The sequence below is a fragment of the Chenopodium album genome, chromosome 8, assembly GCF_948465745.1.
Source record: "Chenopodium album chromosome 8, dcCheAlbu1.1, whole genome shotgun sequence".
Taxonomy (NCBI): domain Eukaryota; kingdom Viridiplantae; phylum Streptophyta; class Magnoliopsida; order Caryophyllales; family Amaranthaceae; genus Chenopodium; species Chenopodium album.
Genome location: NC_137841.1, coordinates 67,340,783 through 67,356,528, shown reverse-complemented (window position 1 = coordinate 67,356,528; position 15,746 = coordinate 67,340,783). Strand labels below are relative to the sequence as shown.

At 35.5% G+C, this 15,746-nt stretch overlaps 1 protein-coding gene across 1 annotated transcript; it reads right to left on the bottom strand.

Annotated features, from left to right (window-relative positions):
• Positions 1-1,626: 1,626 nt before the first annotated feature.
• On the bottom strand, positions 1,627-15,467 carry LOC145642066 (putative serine/threonine-protein kinase SIS8). Its single transcript, XM_081693144.1, has 14 exons — positions 14,836-15,467; positions 13,999-14,439; positions 12,846-12,949; positions 11,845-12,644; positions 11,506-11,757; positions 7,795-7,835; positions 5,497-5,565; positions 5,288-5,388; positions 4,469-4,547; positions 4,256-4,354; positions 3,931-3,999; positions 2,640-2,689; positions 2,379-2,555; positions 1,627-2,244 (listed from the first exon to the last, which is right to left on the bottom strand). Exons 1-14 carry the CDS (start codon positions 15,298-15,300, stop codon positions 2,163-2,165), a joined length of 2,829 nt encoding a protein of 942 aa, XP_081549270.1. The 5' UTR covers positions 15,301-15,467; the 3' UTR covers positions 1,627-2,162.
• Positions 15,468-15,746: the final 279 nt, after the last annotated feature.

Below are 15,746 nucleotides of genomic sequence, written 5' to 3'. Positions count from 1 at the left end.
TAAACTAAACTTGTTAGAAATTATTTTTCAAGAATCCAAATTATTTGAACTTGTTTTTTCAAAATGTATCCAAATGCCTAGCCTCACCTTTGTCTCTCCCCACCTTGTTATTCTCCTTATATATTCTTTCCTTTTTGTATAATCTCGAGTTAACAACTTACACAATATGCTACCTTTTTCTCTCTCTTGTTGCCTACATTATAGTCTCATTGTCTCAAATACAATTTTAGTGACACAAAAGAAGTAATTGGATTGGATAATAAAAATATGGATAATGCAGTTAACCAATTGGAATGATAGGGCAAAAAATCTTGTGTGGACATGGTCCATAATAATATTATTGTGGACCTAAGGTTTATACACACGTAACTGACATTATATTCAACATAGTGACCCCTAATTTAAATATAATAACCTTATTTTTAACATAATAATATTTTTAAAAACTTGTGTGACCTTTAATGTTATTATGAACTTAAAGAACAATATTACGTTAAATAGTGACCTAATTTTAACATAGTGATCTTTAGTATCCATATTGATCATTATATTTAAAATTTTATTAGAAAAATTAACCTCTTATAGCTTTTATAATGTCACACTAACTTTTATTCACATAAAAATCTTTATTTAATATAGTGACTTTTTTTTAATTAATAAAACAATCATATTGTCTGATTGTCTCTAATGTTGATAATTCATAATAAATTAGTGTGATCCATGTCCATTTAAGAATTTGTAATGATAGGGGCTATACCACGATACATGAGAAAACAGCGTAGATGCAATAATATATGATGGTGGCTAGCAGGAGGTGATTATCGAGACATTAGGCAATATTGGGTTGGGGAATTAGAAGGAGAAAAGCAACATACTTTATGTTATTTTCAGTAGATATTTTCTATTTTTGATTAATTATTTATGTTATTTAACGGATTTAGTTAACTAACTTTTATTTAGAAACAATTTTGTTAATTAACTTAGGGTCTTCAAATTTTTTTATTTTTTTTCAAAAAAAAAAACAAAATATTTTTTTTACCATGCAAATATAACCATTTGGTCCGTTCCAATAATATACGAATTTAATATTGTAGCTTATTTTATCCCATCAATTTCTTCTGTGCGCACGTTTTATCCTTAAAAATGTGCACATGAAATATAAATAATTTTCCTTGTATAGACTATAGAGTAGGTGTTAACTGACAAAAAAGTTTTCTCATTTGAAGATCTTAGATGAGCAACAAATACCCATGAATATATATCAGAATTCAAAATGCAGAAATAGATGTACACACTTTTTCTAACCTCCATCCAGTTGTGTCCTTTTCCCCAAACCCAAAATTTTCAAAATTTAAGCCCCAAAAGACCTGAAAAAGAACAAAGTTTAGTCCCTAAATAAATCATAAGGTTTAGTCCCTAAATAAATCATAAGAACCTCCCTAAACTATACAAGATACAAATCCAAAATCCAATTTTATCATTAATGCCTATGCTAAATGTAAGAAAACAATCCAAAACGACGACAATCGTTGCAACTGCAGGGCACCAAAGTGCAAGAAAACAGCAATGTATTTCTACCTTATGGCCCTTGTCAACCCTCCCACCCCCAAAGTAAAACAAACACAATAAGGAATGAGCTATCTCGCTTTCCCCCCATTTTCATCTTTACATTCCACAATAGTAAATATATAAACCAAGTGTTTACAATTTCAATTGCTTGTAGAAAACAATATTGCCAAAAAATAAATTACAAAAAAAAAAACACAAAACTGTGGTTTTATTAACTTTATTTTCACTTTTTTTTATCCCAACTGAAACTTATACACTTTGGAATTTTCTTTTGTCAGTATTTTCTTGCACATATTTAAATAATATTAACACTTGCAATCCTACAACAGCTAACCCTCCATGGCAACCTCCACTGCGCTTTGCACAGCCGATCAATTTTTGAGGATAACCACGGCTCTCACAATTGAACTTCTGAAGTGGTAGTGCTGAGTCCCCGCTTCGAATGAACCAACACCAGACAGTCCAGAGTTCTGTGTTTCTTTGCAACAAAAATACCAGTTTACACAGCTACAGTTCAGCTGCTCCTGTTACTCCAGCTCTTCGAGCATAGCAAAAAATCCTAACTATGAACACAATGGATATATCACACTTGTTTAATCTTTTTGTACAACCAAGCGATGAAGACCCTTAAGGCGAGAGATAATCTGTGAGAAAGAGGGCCTTAATCGAGGATCACTGTGAAAGGAGATCAAGAAAATTTCCAGGGAAATAGAAAAAATATCAGCAACAAAAAAAAAAATTCATTCGCCAAGATTTTTAATGAAAAGAATTACGCTGCTGCTGGACCAAAAAGTGAATTGATGACTTACTTTTCCCAACAGTCCCGAATTATCTGGGCGACCACTGGATCTACCTCTTCAGGGATTATAAGGCGTCTATTCTGGAAACCAACAGCTCCAACAACTTGCATGGGGTTTAACCCAGTCCATGGTACACTTAATGTAACCAATTCCCACAATATTACACCAAAGCTGTAAACATCACACCTGAAGAATGCAGTTTCATTAGGAAGATTGCATAATGCATCACATAGTCATAAACACGTCACGCTTTGAATCAACTTAACTTACTTTTCATTGGATGGCTCATTTCTTAGAACTTCAGGTGCCATCCATTCAGGCTGCAATCAGTTAGCAGTAATAGAAGTCAGCATAATTAGACACTTTTCAGGGCTTCAATACTAGATCAGAATTCCATACTCAATTTTATTCCTCAAAGCTATTGAAAAAAAAAGATTCATTTGACCTTAAGTACCCATGCCGGAACCTCGACACTGACTGGGGTATGGACACTCAGCAAAATTCTTTCGGGGCCAAATTATACAAAATTCATAAATAGACAAGTCAAACACTCAGACATACCTGTGTTCGACATGAATATCCCAGTCTTAATAATATAGCCTCAAAATTCATTTGTTTAATTGAGAGAAAAATATTTGGTCGCATTCTCATTATATATCCTACCAATTCCCCCGCTGTTCTCTTCTTTTTTTAAGTGTGAATAGATTTATGAAATATTTTGTATACAAGGAGAGAAATACTGTCGCATGCACTCTGATTTTAGCTACAACTCTTCAGAAGACTCAAGACACTTCGACATGAATACAAAACTTGGGGTACAATGTTTTGAAATGGTCAGCACAAACCTTATTCGATGCTAGGATCCAATCAAATGTAGAAGGTATAACACAAATCAGCAAAATAACAATAGAGAATTTGCACTCAGTTTTGGCGGGTGGCAAATGGACAGTAAGTTATCATGAAACTGGTCGAACAGACTTTGAAAATCTCTGATAAGGAGACGAAGGCTTCAATAAACTAGTATCAGAAATGAATTACATTGAAACACAGAAACTTTCTTTAGCATTCCATTCCCCCCCCCCCCCCTTTAGTTTGCTATATTAAGAGTTGGTTCAACTGAAAGCATGTGGTTTCAAATGCATCCCACTAAGACTGCCTTACCCCTTAGTTTGCTATTCTAGACTAATTGGGTTTCAAATGCATTATTGCAAGTGCATAGCCTCTCTAGCTAAGCAATCTGAAGCAGTTTTATCTGCATCATTTGCAGTGCTGTTTTCTTTTTTTAAAAAGGAAAGACGAGAAGATCTAATACATTTACTTATCGTCACCTACATAAGGCTACATTATCCAGAATTCGGTTTAAGAGAGCAAAAGAGTTGTGTAGTTTAAGTTCTCGGTCAATAACACTGACAGAACTTTCCCATGCACAGAACGCAGAGAGAAAATTGATGAGCAATAAAAGAACAATGACACACACCATCAAACAGGCTAGATTTAATACTCTAGTTCCTATAACACATTTTATAAAATGCAAGAATGCATAGATGATCAAAGGGTTTACCGTTCCAGCAGTAGAGTTTGAAGATAAGTAAGTGTGGTACTTCAAGCGTGACAGACCAAAATCACAGACCTGATGATGACATTAACAATTGTGTTAGAGTTCTGCCGAAATATACAAAGTCTAAATTCACGAGACATAGGTGAGCCAGCACACATGCATCTTCTGAAATATTTTTAATTTCAAAATGGAATGCAAGATATAGTTAAATAAGATGTTACTTCAAGTTAAGAGCATTTTACTAAAGCTTGAATGGTTCCATTTGACACAAAAACATAGCATCCATGTTGTACAAATTGGACTTAATACAAGGAGCATAAAAACTAACCTTCACAACCCAGTTTTTATCGACAAGAAGATTGGGAGACTTCAAATCTCGATGGACAACAGTAGGATGACTCGTGTGCAGATAATTCATTCCCCTAGCCTACAAATATGTAAATGAAAGGATTAACATTTGCAAAGCATATAAAGAGAAGGGGAAAAAAAAAAGGAAAAAAAAAAAAAAAAAAACACTAATGAAATAGAACTGAAATGATACCACATCAAGAGCCATTTTCATTCGTTTTGATTCATTAATTTGAGCTCCAGATCGATGCAATAATCTGTACAAACTGCCCCTGCATAACAACAATACAATGTTCAGAAGTGCAGCACAGCAGATAAAACTAAATCAAATAGCTCAAAAAATGATAACAATACTTCTTTCCTGTCAATTGTCATACAGGGAGCTTCATAAAATTTAAGCTTTGCAGTATCATGTAAAGTACATGTCTAATGAATTCAGGTTACATTGGAAATGGTGGGTTCATTATCTATGTGTTGTGAACACCTATACAATAACTTTGTTGTGATTCGTCAATGTATGCTTAGAAATTCACTGGGTATATGACAGAATTGTGTTCTAATCTTCCTAAAATCCCTACAGCGCTGCAACTCCCACATGCGTTGTTCATTTACGAAAACAATTGTGAATTCCTATTTCTTCATAATAATGTACTGCAATAAAACTACACTCCTGCTGTGCCCTTTAAAATCCAACATCAAATTGTGTCTTCTCATAAGTATCTGTATATATTAAAGCAGCTAGGCTGCTAACTGCCACCTTAACCTAACATACACTCAAACTGCATAAAGCCTCTAAATGATCAGTGGTAACATAGAGCAGAATCTAAAGAACCATAATAAATACAATAAACACCAAACAAAATCCCTAATATGACCACATTTTTGTTTAAATAAAAAAGACATTTCAGAATAGATGATATGCAAAATCCATGACTTAAAATTAACTTATAGTTTACGTGCAACTAAATCTGACAACTAGAATGATTCTGCTATGGATAGATGCAGTACTAACCGGGGAATAAACTCGGTTAAGATTGAAAGATTTGGGGACCGGGTAACCGCACCCATAAAGAGAACAACATTAGGATGCCTCAGCCTTATCATCATTTCTGCCTACAGAAACAACCAACACAAAGTCAATAAGCAAATAAATCAATGAAGAAATAACAACAATTAACAAGAAAAATAGAAACCAAGGAAAAAGGCAGCAGCAACACTTACTTCACACTTAAATTGAACAAGCACATCGCCAGTTAAGTCTTGGACTAAGAACTTCTTAACAGCAACCTCCTGGAAGAGACAGAATAATTAATTACATTAGTAAAAAGTAGCAGAGCAACTAAGCGTTGCCATCGTGAATAACAGTGACGAACAACATATGTAGCCACAAACAGACGAAGGAATAAAAAAGGGAATTTACAATTTGACATCAACAACATATGGGCATAGCTAAAATTAGCACAAGGTAAATGCATAACTAAGATTAGAGATTGATATCTCATTCCAAATTGAACTCCTGTACTACGTATATCTTTCGGATAGGATGAATCACATGTTTACATCATAATAATTCATATCAGGAATGCAATCATCAATCCCCATAATACAATTACCCCTGTCCCACTTCAATAGTCCTAAATTGACTGCACCCAAATTAAGAGTGCAATAGCCTGCAAAATTTCTACTCCCTCCGTCCCCGAAAGAACGACCCTTTTGGGTTGATTGCGCGGGTATTAATAAAGTTAAATAAAAAGAGATAAAAGTATATTGGAAAAATAAATTTACATGGCGTTTACAAAAAGTAGAGAAAGATAGTAATAAAAGTATATGGAAAAACAAAATTTTATATGGGGAAGCTAATTTTGCACAAATATTATTGTAAATTGGTGGGCATTTTAATGCTAATGGGTCATTCTTTTTGGGACTAAAATTAGGCCAAATGGGCCGTTCTTTCGGGAACAGATGGAGTATAATGAGAAAAGAACCTAAACTTAGAACTCTCCAAAAAAAAAAGTATACGGGACTCTAAGTACAAAGGGAGTGTTATTCATACGAATATAGCCATGGTAAATAAATTTACATCAGCAAAAATTCTCCATTGTTGCTGGTGACACCCAAATTGATGTGAACTAAGAAACCATCACTGATTGAAAAGCAAAATAAGACTTGCATCTGATCATAAGTTTCCTGAGTTAGCACCCTCAGGTTTTTCATCAACTGTATTAACAAGAATTATATAAATGAGCAGAAAGAGCATGGATATGTATTAGACCTTCAATTATTATACTAGAATAAACACTCTTCAAACCTATTAGATATTAATACTCCTTTCTCCTTGCATCAATGAGCTTTAATTTGGTTACCACAGAAACACAAGCCCATAAAATGAAACCCAACAGAGAAATCACAATACAAAGAGAGACATGGCAAGTACAATGAAGAGGTAGATGTACAGAAATCAGAGGACTAGAGGGGCAAGAAAAGGATGTCAACTGATAAAAGCAGCCGCATGTTGGGGAGAGGATAGAGTACAGATGAAAACTTTAAAACCAAGAAGATTGGGTGCCGAATGGCGAACACAACGAAATACATGCAAAGAAGCTTTAAAGAGGTTGGCCGATCAAGATCCATGGAAACTGCCAGCAACAACCAGATTTCTGGCTAGTTTGAGGAGCTGATATAAACCGAGGAAGAGAGACAAAATGAGGCACAATAAATTATGGTTCTGCTTCCGAGCTTTGTAGAGTTTCAAACACGTTATGTCCACCATAAATAAAAACTTAACTCTGTTCAAACTAAAGTTATGATCTCTTATAACACAAAATTTTTGGAAACCAATACAGGTATTCCTGAGGCACCTATGCATCATTTCATTGATATTCAAAACGTTTCAAGGAAAACAAAATGTTAGCCACTGAGTGTTTGTGCTTCCTAGGTGATTGATTGGCTTCCATTCAAAAGTGATAATTCCTACTATAATGTTCCAACGCTCATAAATAATATAAAATTTTAATACTATTAATTGAAATTTGATTTTTTTTTTTTTTTTCTTTTTTCTCAAGCAATACATATTCACCACATGACCAAAATCTAATCTAATTGTTAAAAGTTGCTGTCAAACTCCTCAAATTGTTAGCCACTGAGTGTTTATGTGCTTCCTAGGTGATTAATTGGTTTCCATTCAAAAGTAATAATTCCTACTATAAAGTTCCAAGTTCCAACGCTCATAAATAAAATAAAATTTCAATACTATTAAATGGAAATTTGGTTTTTTCTTTTTCTTTTTCTTTTTTCTCAAGCAAGACATATTCACCACATGACCAAAATCTAATCTAATTGTTAAAAGTTGCTGTCAAAATCCTCCAACAAACCCCTAATGTATGAGCCTTAACAGCACAAACAAGAATTTCAAGATAAAGGGGCAGAAACTTCAACAATACATATATTACAAGCATGCAAATCCATGGAAAACTACAGAAGTCACAGCAAAATATGTATTGTGTCGAAGAAAGTACTTACAGTGCCATTCCAATCTGCACGGTAGACTTCACCATAGGAACCTGTGATGACGATAAGAGCAGGAAAACTCATATTATTTTCACCCATCAAAAAAAAATATAAAGGCATACAAGTCAAAATAATTAATTATTAATCATTATGCTATGGATCTTGATGACTTTATACAGTAACTTCAAATGGATGGAAGGAATAAGTGGTCTATGATGAAAATACAGTCTCTTAAGAAAGATCCTTATCTTTGATTTGAATATGATACACACATAAATTTAGATTAGCAATCTGTTCAAATTCTTTTCAAGTATTCACTTACTCAATATAAGCATAGAAGGCAAACTCATATTCCCATATATCTCCATCTTTCAAGATATATCACACATCATATGGATTAATGTAGCCGGAAATAGCCAAATAAACTAGTTTTATTGAATTCAAAATGAAAATAATAAATGAAATTACACCCTCATAAATATTTCATGGAACATTATCCACCATAACTCTAAAAGATGTCTAAGATCAAGCAAACTATAAATAACTACTTCCGTCCCAATTTAATCGTCTCATAAAGGTTTGCATAAAGTTTTAGGTGAAGTTGTTTTGTTGACTTACCTATAAAATTTTAAAACAAAAGTAAATGTGATGGGTGTAGGACCCTTACTTTTGGTAGTGGGCAGAGAGTAATAAAATATATTCGGGTCAAGCCATAAAGTTTAGCGTGACAATTAAAATTGAGGACAGAGGGAATAAATGAATATGCTACTCCCTAATAAGATATAATGCCAAAGCCATTTTTCATTAGGAAAGAACCATGTCCAACCCAAAAAAAAAATGTTGCATCAACATGAAGTAAAACCCACCGCAGATGACATGGAAAGACTTTAGAATGCAAGTTGTTCCAATGATCATATCTTTCATGCCACTAAAATCCTAATTAACCTATTAAATAATCCAATAGCTAATGATTATGTCAGATTCATCTTTTAGCTCCTGCATCATCTAAGCTTATATACCACCTGCTAATGATCTTACTGCCATTTCTTTACTTAAGTCCCCCCCCCCCCCCGAAAAAAAAAAAAAAAAAAAAAAAAAAAAAAAAAAAGAGCCCCGACACCCCAAAAGTCTAGAAATTTAATCCCTAACCCTAATATGTCATCACATTATAAATCAAAAAAAATATATATTTAAAAAATTGGAAAATAATTGCAACACTTAATTTGTTGCCATTTATCGAGACAGCAAGGCCAGCAACAAAGGATTTTATTCAAAACCGTGGGATTACCAAAAGAACTCTAACTTTCTATCTTCCTATACATTTGCATATACTTCCTCCGTTTTATTAGATAAAATTCTTCATCTTTCAAGCTTACCAATGCATATAATATTTTTAAAAAATGATATTGAAAATATATCCTAAGATAAATCTATCAAAACCCCCACATGATTATGTGTTTCCTTACGAAAAAAATCATTAAAAACAAAAAGATTGTACAGTGTGTGAATAGTGTTAATTTAGGAGTGTTTCATCTAGAAGAACGAAGTATATCTTGTTAAATTTGTCTCGATGAATACTGTCAAATTATTAACTTTTATAATTTTTTTATTATACGCATTTAAGATATTGTTGCCAAAGATATGCAGTGAAAAAGATGAAAGCGTCGCCAGAGGTTCTTTAATATTCTTTAAAATAATACTAGAAAATAACTCTTTAAATGTTAAGTGGAACACTGTTTAGGCATCTCTAAAAAAAATGCATAGATAAATCCTCAAATGTATGGGGCCAGCTGCATTAACCAAGAATTAATTTCTTGTGATGATCCACATAGATCCCTTTTCTCCATTTGTTCTTATCTAATGCTAAATGCACCCACAAACCTGCCTTCTTCATGTCGTTCTTAAAGCCTTTTATCAAAGTCAACTCAAGCCTCTTTAGACTCCTTTTGAAATCTCCATTATCCTAACTATTCACCTTCCTTAACTAGGCATCATCTAGTTGACGTCTCACATGCCCAAACCAATGTAGTTGATTCTCCCAAAACCTCAATATCTGTCACTCCATCTTCACTTCAAATATATAAATTCCTAATTTTATCACTCAAGATATTCCCACACTTCCATCTCAACATAAGCATTCTTGCTACCCTTAATCGAACTTAAATTCTAAATTTACTTATTCCTAATATTAATTAAACTATAACTATTCTACTTCATTTGCTACTCTCCTAGCACATCATTTCTTAGTTAGGAGCAAAGAGAGATCTAACCCCAAAATAATGGTACATCAACATGCATTAAAACCCAATCACAAATGAAATACAACGGGAAACAACTCAAACTTGTACATTGTATCATGAATCATATCTGCCAAGCCAATAATTATCCAATCTACCCATATATTAATACACAAGGTTTTTAAACTTGAAATACAAGCCAACTCCATTAACCAAGGATATCAATGAAATATTTATAGTTGGATCATCATTTAGCTCCCGCATCACATCATATAGGAGACATAAGGATTTGAATCAAGTACATTAGTCGGCTCGGAATATCTTAGAAAACTTTCAGGGGCCGTTTGGTTGGGGGTATTCATCAAAGGGAAAGGGAATCAACCACCCTGATTCCCTTTGTTGCTGTTTGTTAGCCCTTTTTTTTTCACTCCCTTTCCCCCATCCATTCCCCCAAATCCTTCTAAGCCCATTCCCCACCCCCCTCCTAGGCATTTCCATTCCCATTCCCTACCACCACCACACCACCACCTTCATACCTACCCAACCACCGAAAAACCCTACCTGACCCTCGCCGCCCCTCCCCCGCCGCCCCTTGCCGACCCTCACCGACTCTCCCCTGCACCGGAATCGAATCGTTCGCTGCCCTTTTCGCACCGGAATCGCACGTCGCTGCCCCTTTTCGCACCTCCCTCAACCCTTTTCGCACCTCCCCCAACCCTTGTGGGAGGTTGTCGCACCTCAAACGGCGAGGGAGAATAGTTTCTAGGGTTTATTCGAGGCTGATGGTGGTTTTTCGGGGTTGAGGGAGGGTTTGCGAGGGGCGGGGAGAGCTGTGCGAGGGGCGGGGATGACCGGCGAAGGGGGAGGGAGGTGCGGCGAGTGGTTTGGTGGCTGGAAACGGTGGAGAATGAAGGTTTGAGGTGGATGTGTGGTGGTGGTGTGGTGGTGGGACTGGTGGCCCTCATTCCCTTTGTTTTTAAGACCAAACATAGAAAATTTTAGGTATTTTCATTCCATTCCTTGTCTTTCCCTTTGTTCATTCCATTCCGATTACCCCTCGCGAACCAAACGGCCCCTCAAGTTATATGCTTATCTATGAAATTACACTTGGAGTCTTGCATTTTATACATTAACTTGAATATCACATAATAGGGATATGAAGGCCTAAGCAAATGCTTAAGGTTTACGATAAATTCATCGTCTCATTAAAGTTTCTATACTTTTCGTTTTCATCTCTCTATATCTCTCTCTCTCAAAAAAAAAAAAAAAAAAAGGCTTCACTATTTCACCTACCCTTTCAATAAAATAATATCCTATGATCTAGTTTATCGATAAATAAACTACTGAGTCAAGTCAAAATCAATCCATCATAAATAAACAACAAAAAGATGGGAGAGGCCATAACACACATTTGTTATTTTAAAATTAAGTATTTAACCCTAAATAACATCAGATTTTAGCTGAATGAGGATGTAGAGAATCTGACCTATCCCAATTCGTTCTCCAATCTGCAGATCCTCCCATCGTATCTCCCATTCTGCAAATTCACCAAGCATAGGGCAGACTCCTTCACTAGAGACAGGGCTAAGGCCCTCATTCTGGTTATCAGAAGAAAGTCTCTTGGCAGTCTCCAACTGAGAACTGGGCTCTTCATTTGATCCAGTTTGGTTCAAAATCTTTCCTCTGGAATTCCGAGAAGGCAGTTCATCATGACCAGCTAACCCACTGGAAGAGTCACCTGCAGTAAAAAAACATTAATAAGTAATACACCCTCATACTAAGATCCTCTGTCTACTCACTAATAACTTAGAAAACAAAGCAACACCTGTAGCGCCACTAGTGGTCATTTTGTTGGATTCGATTGCAGCAAGAACGGTATTCTCAGCATTAGGCTTAGGAGAAAAAGGAGCATTTGCATCCTGTTGAGAATGCTGTTGTGTTGCATTATCAACATTCTGTTCACGCTTCTCACAGTGATTAAAGGTCTGCACCCCAGAGTTGCATACAATTGGCATCTCATAACTAGGTCTATGACCCTCTGGGTTGTAACAGAGTAATTCTCGACGTACCGGTTGAATTAGTTCAAGCAATCTTTTGTCACGTAAAATACTAGGACTCATATCCATAAACAAATCCGCTGGAGGCGAAGCACCACTCTCTAACAAAACTGCATGCAGTTTCTGTGCAAATTCAGGATCTTTTGCTGCACTAATTACATATTTTGAAACATCCTTGACTTTCTTTTCTTGTGCCAGCGATGCTTCTTCAACAGAACTTGGTGAGCAATCGTACAAATTGTATTCCGGCCTAAAAGACTGCTCAAAAGTGTAATCAGATTTCTCACTCAAATCTGATCTAACAGCAATCTCATTTACTTGTTTTGCTTGTGGGCTCAAGGAAGCTGCTTCTTTCAAATTGGAGCCAAACACTTCAGGAACCTCGACAATATTACGCAAATCTCCATCCAACCGAACCACTTTGTCCAAAACCAAACTTAAGTTGTTGACAGCAGCAGTGCTATCAGACAAGCCCCTTGCTTCCAGAGCAGTGTCCAAAAGAAGGCTACTAGGTACCTCAGAAGGAATTAGTGCCCCGGGAGCACCCATCAAATCAATTATGTACTCACTGCAATATAACACAATAAAAATTGAACATCAAGATAGAAGGAAAGCACTTGTTCCCAACCAAGCAAGATTGCATATAAAGAAAGATAGCACTCAGGGTTCAAGGAGTGAAGGACACACAAATAGCATTTGAAAAGACAAATTGATTGAAAATTTACCCACAATTTTACAGACTTCCAAAAACAAAAGCAATAAACCTTACCTTCCATCATCATATTTAATTAAGTTCACTGCTCCCTCATCAGTGCCAGTATACAAACTCCCTTTCACAAGCATACATGGAAGATTTAACTTATCAGCTAGTACCTGGTACAAAAATTGTTGAATTTCTTTCTGGTGTAAGTATATACAGGAACAAAGCATATTACAGAAACATACAAATGAATAAGTGTGATCAATGTTAGCAAATGAGTCCCTAGCAGGCTAGCAAAACAGGTGATTATGTGATACTGCAAATTATACAATGCAAGATAGCAGAAAACAAACCAAAACAGGAAGGGAGCCCAATAACAGTAGTCTGCCCTCTTAAACCACCAAATGAAGAAGAAAAAAAAAACCACATCTCACATATACTATGCAAAACAATAAAGGAAGTAAGCACACAATTTTTTTTTTAACCTAAAAGTCATACTAGGCATCAAAAATTAAGTTTAAAAATATTTCTTAGTATATCATGCTAACCATGCCTTGCAAACAAGGATAGCCAAAAATGTTGAAAAGCAAGAATATCCACCAGCTAGGATTTTTCCCTCCATAACATATTTTCCAACTTTGCAAGACTTAAACTTATCCAAATATTCATCTCTAACTTTCTGTCACAAAATTAGTAAAAAGGTTCATTTCAATATAGCATTTCATATATAATTATGTAAAATCACAGAATATTTATCCATAGAGGAACGAAGAAGTGGTAGCTACATAGTAGATTTCTTAATATCTCATCTGATTAGATACCTAAGTAGCAAGTGAACATTTTAAATTAAGGCTTTACACTGAGAAATTAGTCTGAATGTAGAATCCATAAGATACATAAAACTTTAACAGCTTATGTAGTTACTATCAGCATCAACATCAGCCACCGAATTAAGTTAACTAAAATTCCATGACATGTAAAACAATTAAAATTTTCACAAGATAACCAATTAGTTATTCACATCTAGGCAAATCCCAGTCCACAGCTTGCCACAAGACTCTTTGTGAAATTAGTAATCCCATCATCAAAGTTGTGTATATATCAGACATCAAGACTCTTTGTTATGATTATATAATAAAGATCAAAGAGAGATTTTGCAACAAAGTGTCATAAAATTATAAGAAAATTGAGAGTCTAGAACAAAGGTACAAGCCCACAAAACCTTAAACAGCAAAGCACGATGTCGTGATAGCCCAACATCAAGACAACCAAGAGGAAGAACAATGGTGTTGAGAGAAGCTTTCAACTGATTACTTCTCACTCGCCACCTCTTTGTGATTTCTTCGGCATTAGCAACAGGACCACCCATTCTATCAACAACAAGATTAGCCAAACTCTGAATCAAATCATTCAAAGACATCCCATGTCCCAGAACCTTACATTCTACTGATATAGCATACACTTTATTCTCAAGCTGCTGCAACTGAGCATCAATAGACCGGTTCACCAAGACAACTTCATATTCAACATTACTCGAAATTGAAACAGCTTGGAGATCCACAAGCAACGGCATTTCCCCTTGTGCAACTGAATGCGAAGTGACAGCATAAACATCATAAAACCCATCTACTACCTTTTCATCGTATTGAACAACATTGTAGTTCTGCAAAGAGCAACAAATTCGAATACATTCACTAACTGCACACACTATATTACATAAATAGCATTAGCTTGTCCCATTATCACTTGCTATCTATAATTGAAATGAACCTAATCGAAATTTTCAATACACAAATGCCACAAACATCATAATAATTAACATAACCCCAAGTAAAACCCAAAATCCAGCAACAACCCTTTACTTTGCTTAAATTTCACACTTGAAATGGTAAAATCATATGCTTACTTCTTTGAAAAACAAATTAAAACCAAATATATATGCCATTAATACCTAAATAACCAGTAAAATACAATCAATTCAGCTCAATTCATTCATAAAGCACTGTATATCAAAAAAATTCAAAATTGATGACCTAAAATTAGGAAAAGAAAGACTAACCCAATACTTAAGCGACACAAATTCACTCAATCGTTCATTATCCGGCACCGATGGCGAACACGCAAGACTCAATTGCTTAGCAGCCATGATCTGCTGGTCGGATTCATCATCGTTTCGGTCTTTTCGAGTTTCGGATCCCGAAGCGCTGATCGCCATTGCTAATTGAAGCTGAAAATCCTCCTCAATCAAATTAAAATCAGCAGGATTTCTTCTATTGACATTTCCACCAACATTCTCCGTCGCCGGCGTGGTAGCCGTCGATTCCCTTACTGTCCGATCACTCGAAGATACCGACGGCGGCGATGACGACGTTGACGAAGACGAAGGCGGAGTCGTCGCAGTCGCCGTTGAAGTCTCCGATTCCTGAGTCCGATTATTAGGTATCCGACGAGCCGCCGAGTGATGGCGATTGTGATGGTCGTTACCGATGTGTAGCTTACGAAGTAGATGCTTCATCTTCGACATAGTTGTTGTTGTTGTTGTTGCTCGAGCTTTACATTAATGGCGATTGAAGAGAGAGAAAGGTTTTTGCTGTTCAACTTTTGGGGGTTCAATTTTCTCTCTCCTCTTCTTCTTCTTCTTCTGGTTTTTTGTTTTCTGAGATTCTCACTTTTTTTTGGTTTTGGTTTTGGTTTTGGTTGTTCAAGTTTTTAGCTAAAGTGTTCGAATTTACTTAGTTTTTAACCCTTCACTTCCTTTCTTCTTATCTTGCTTCCCTCCAATACCACTACCACTCAACACTCACTTTAACCTTTCATTTCTCCAAGGTTTCAAAAAATAACCAAAAATAGAACATGGGTTTTCTAGTCTAGCCAAATGGGAGGGTCAATTCACTTTACGATCTATCGATTCTTATTCTAAATTGACGCTGCAGAGATTCAGTGATTACAATTAAGGGTTTTTGTGAATGT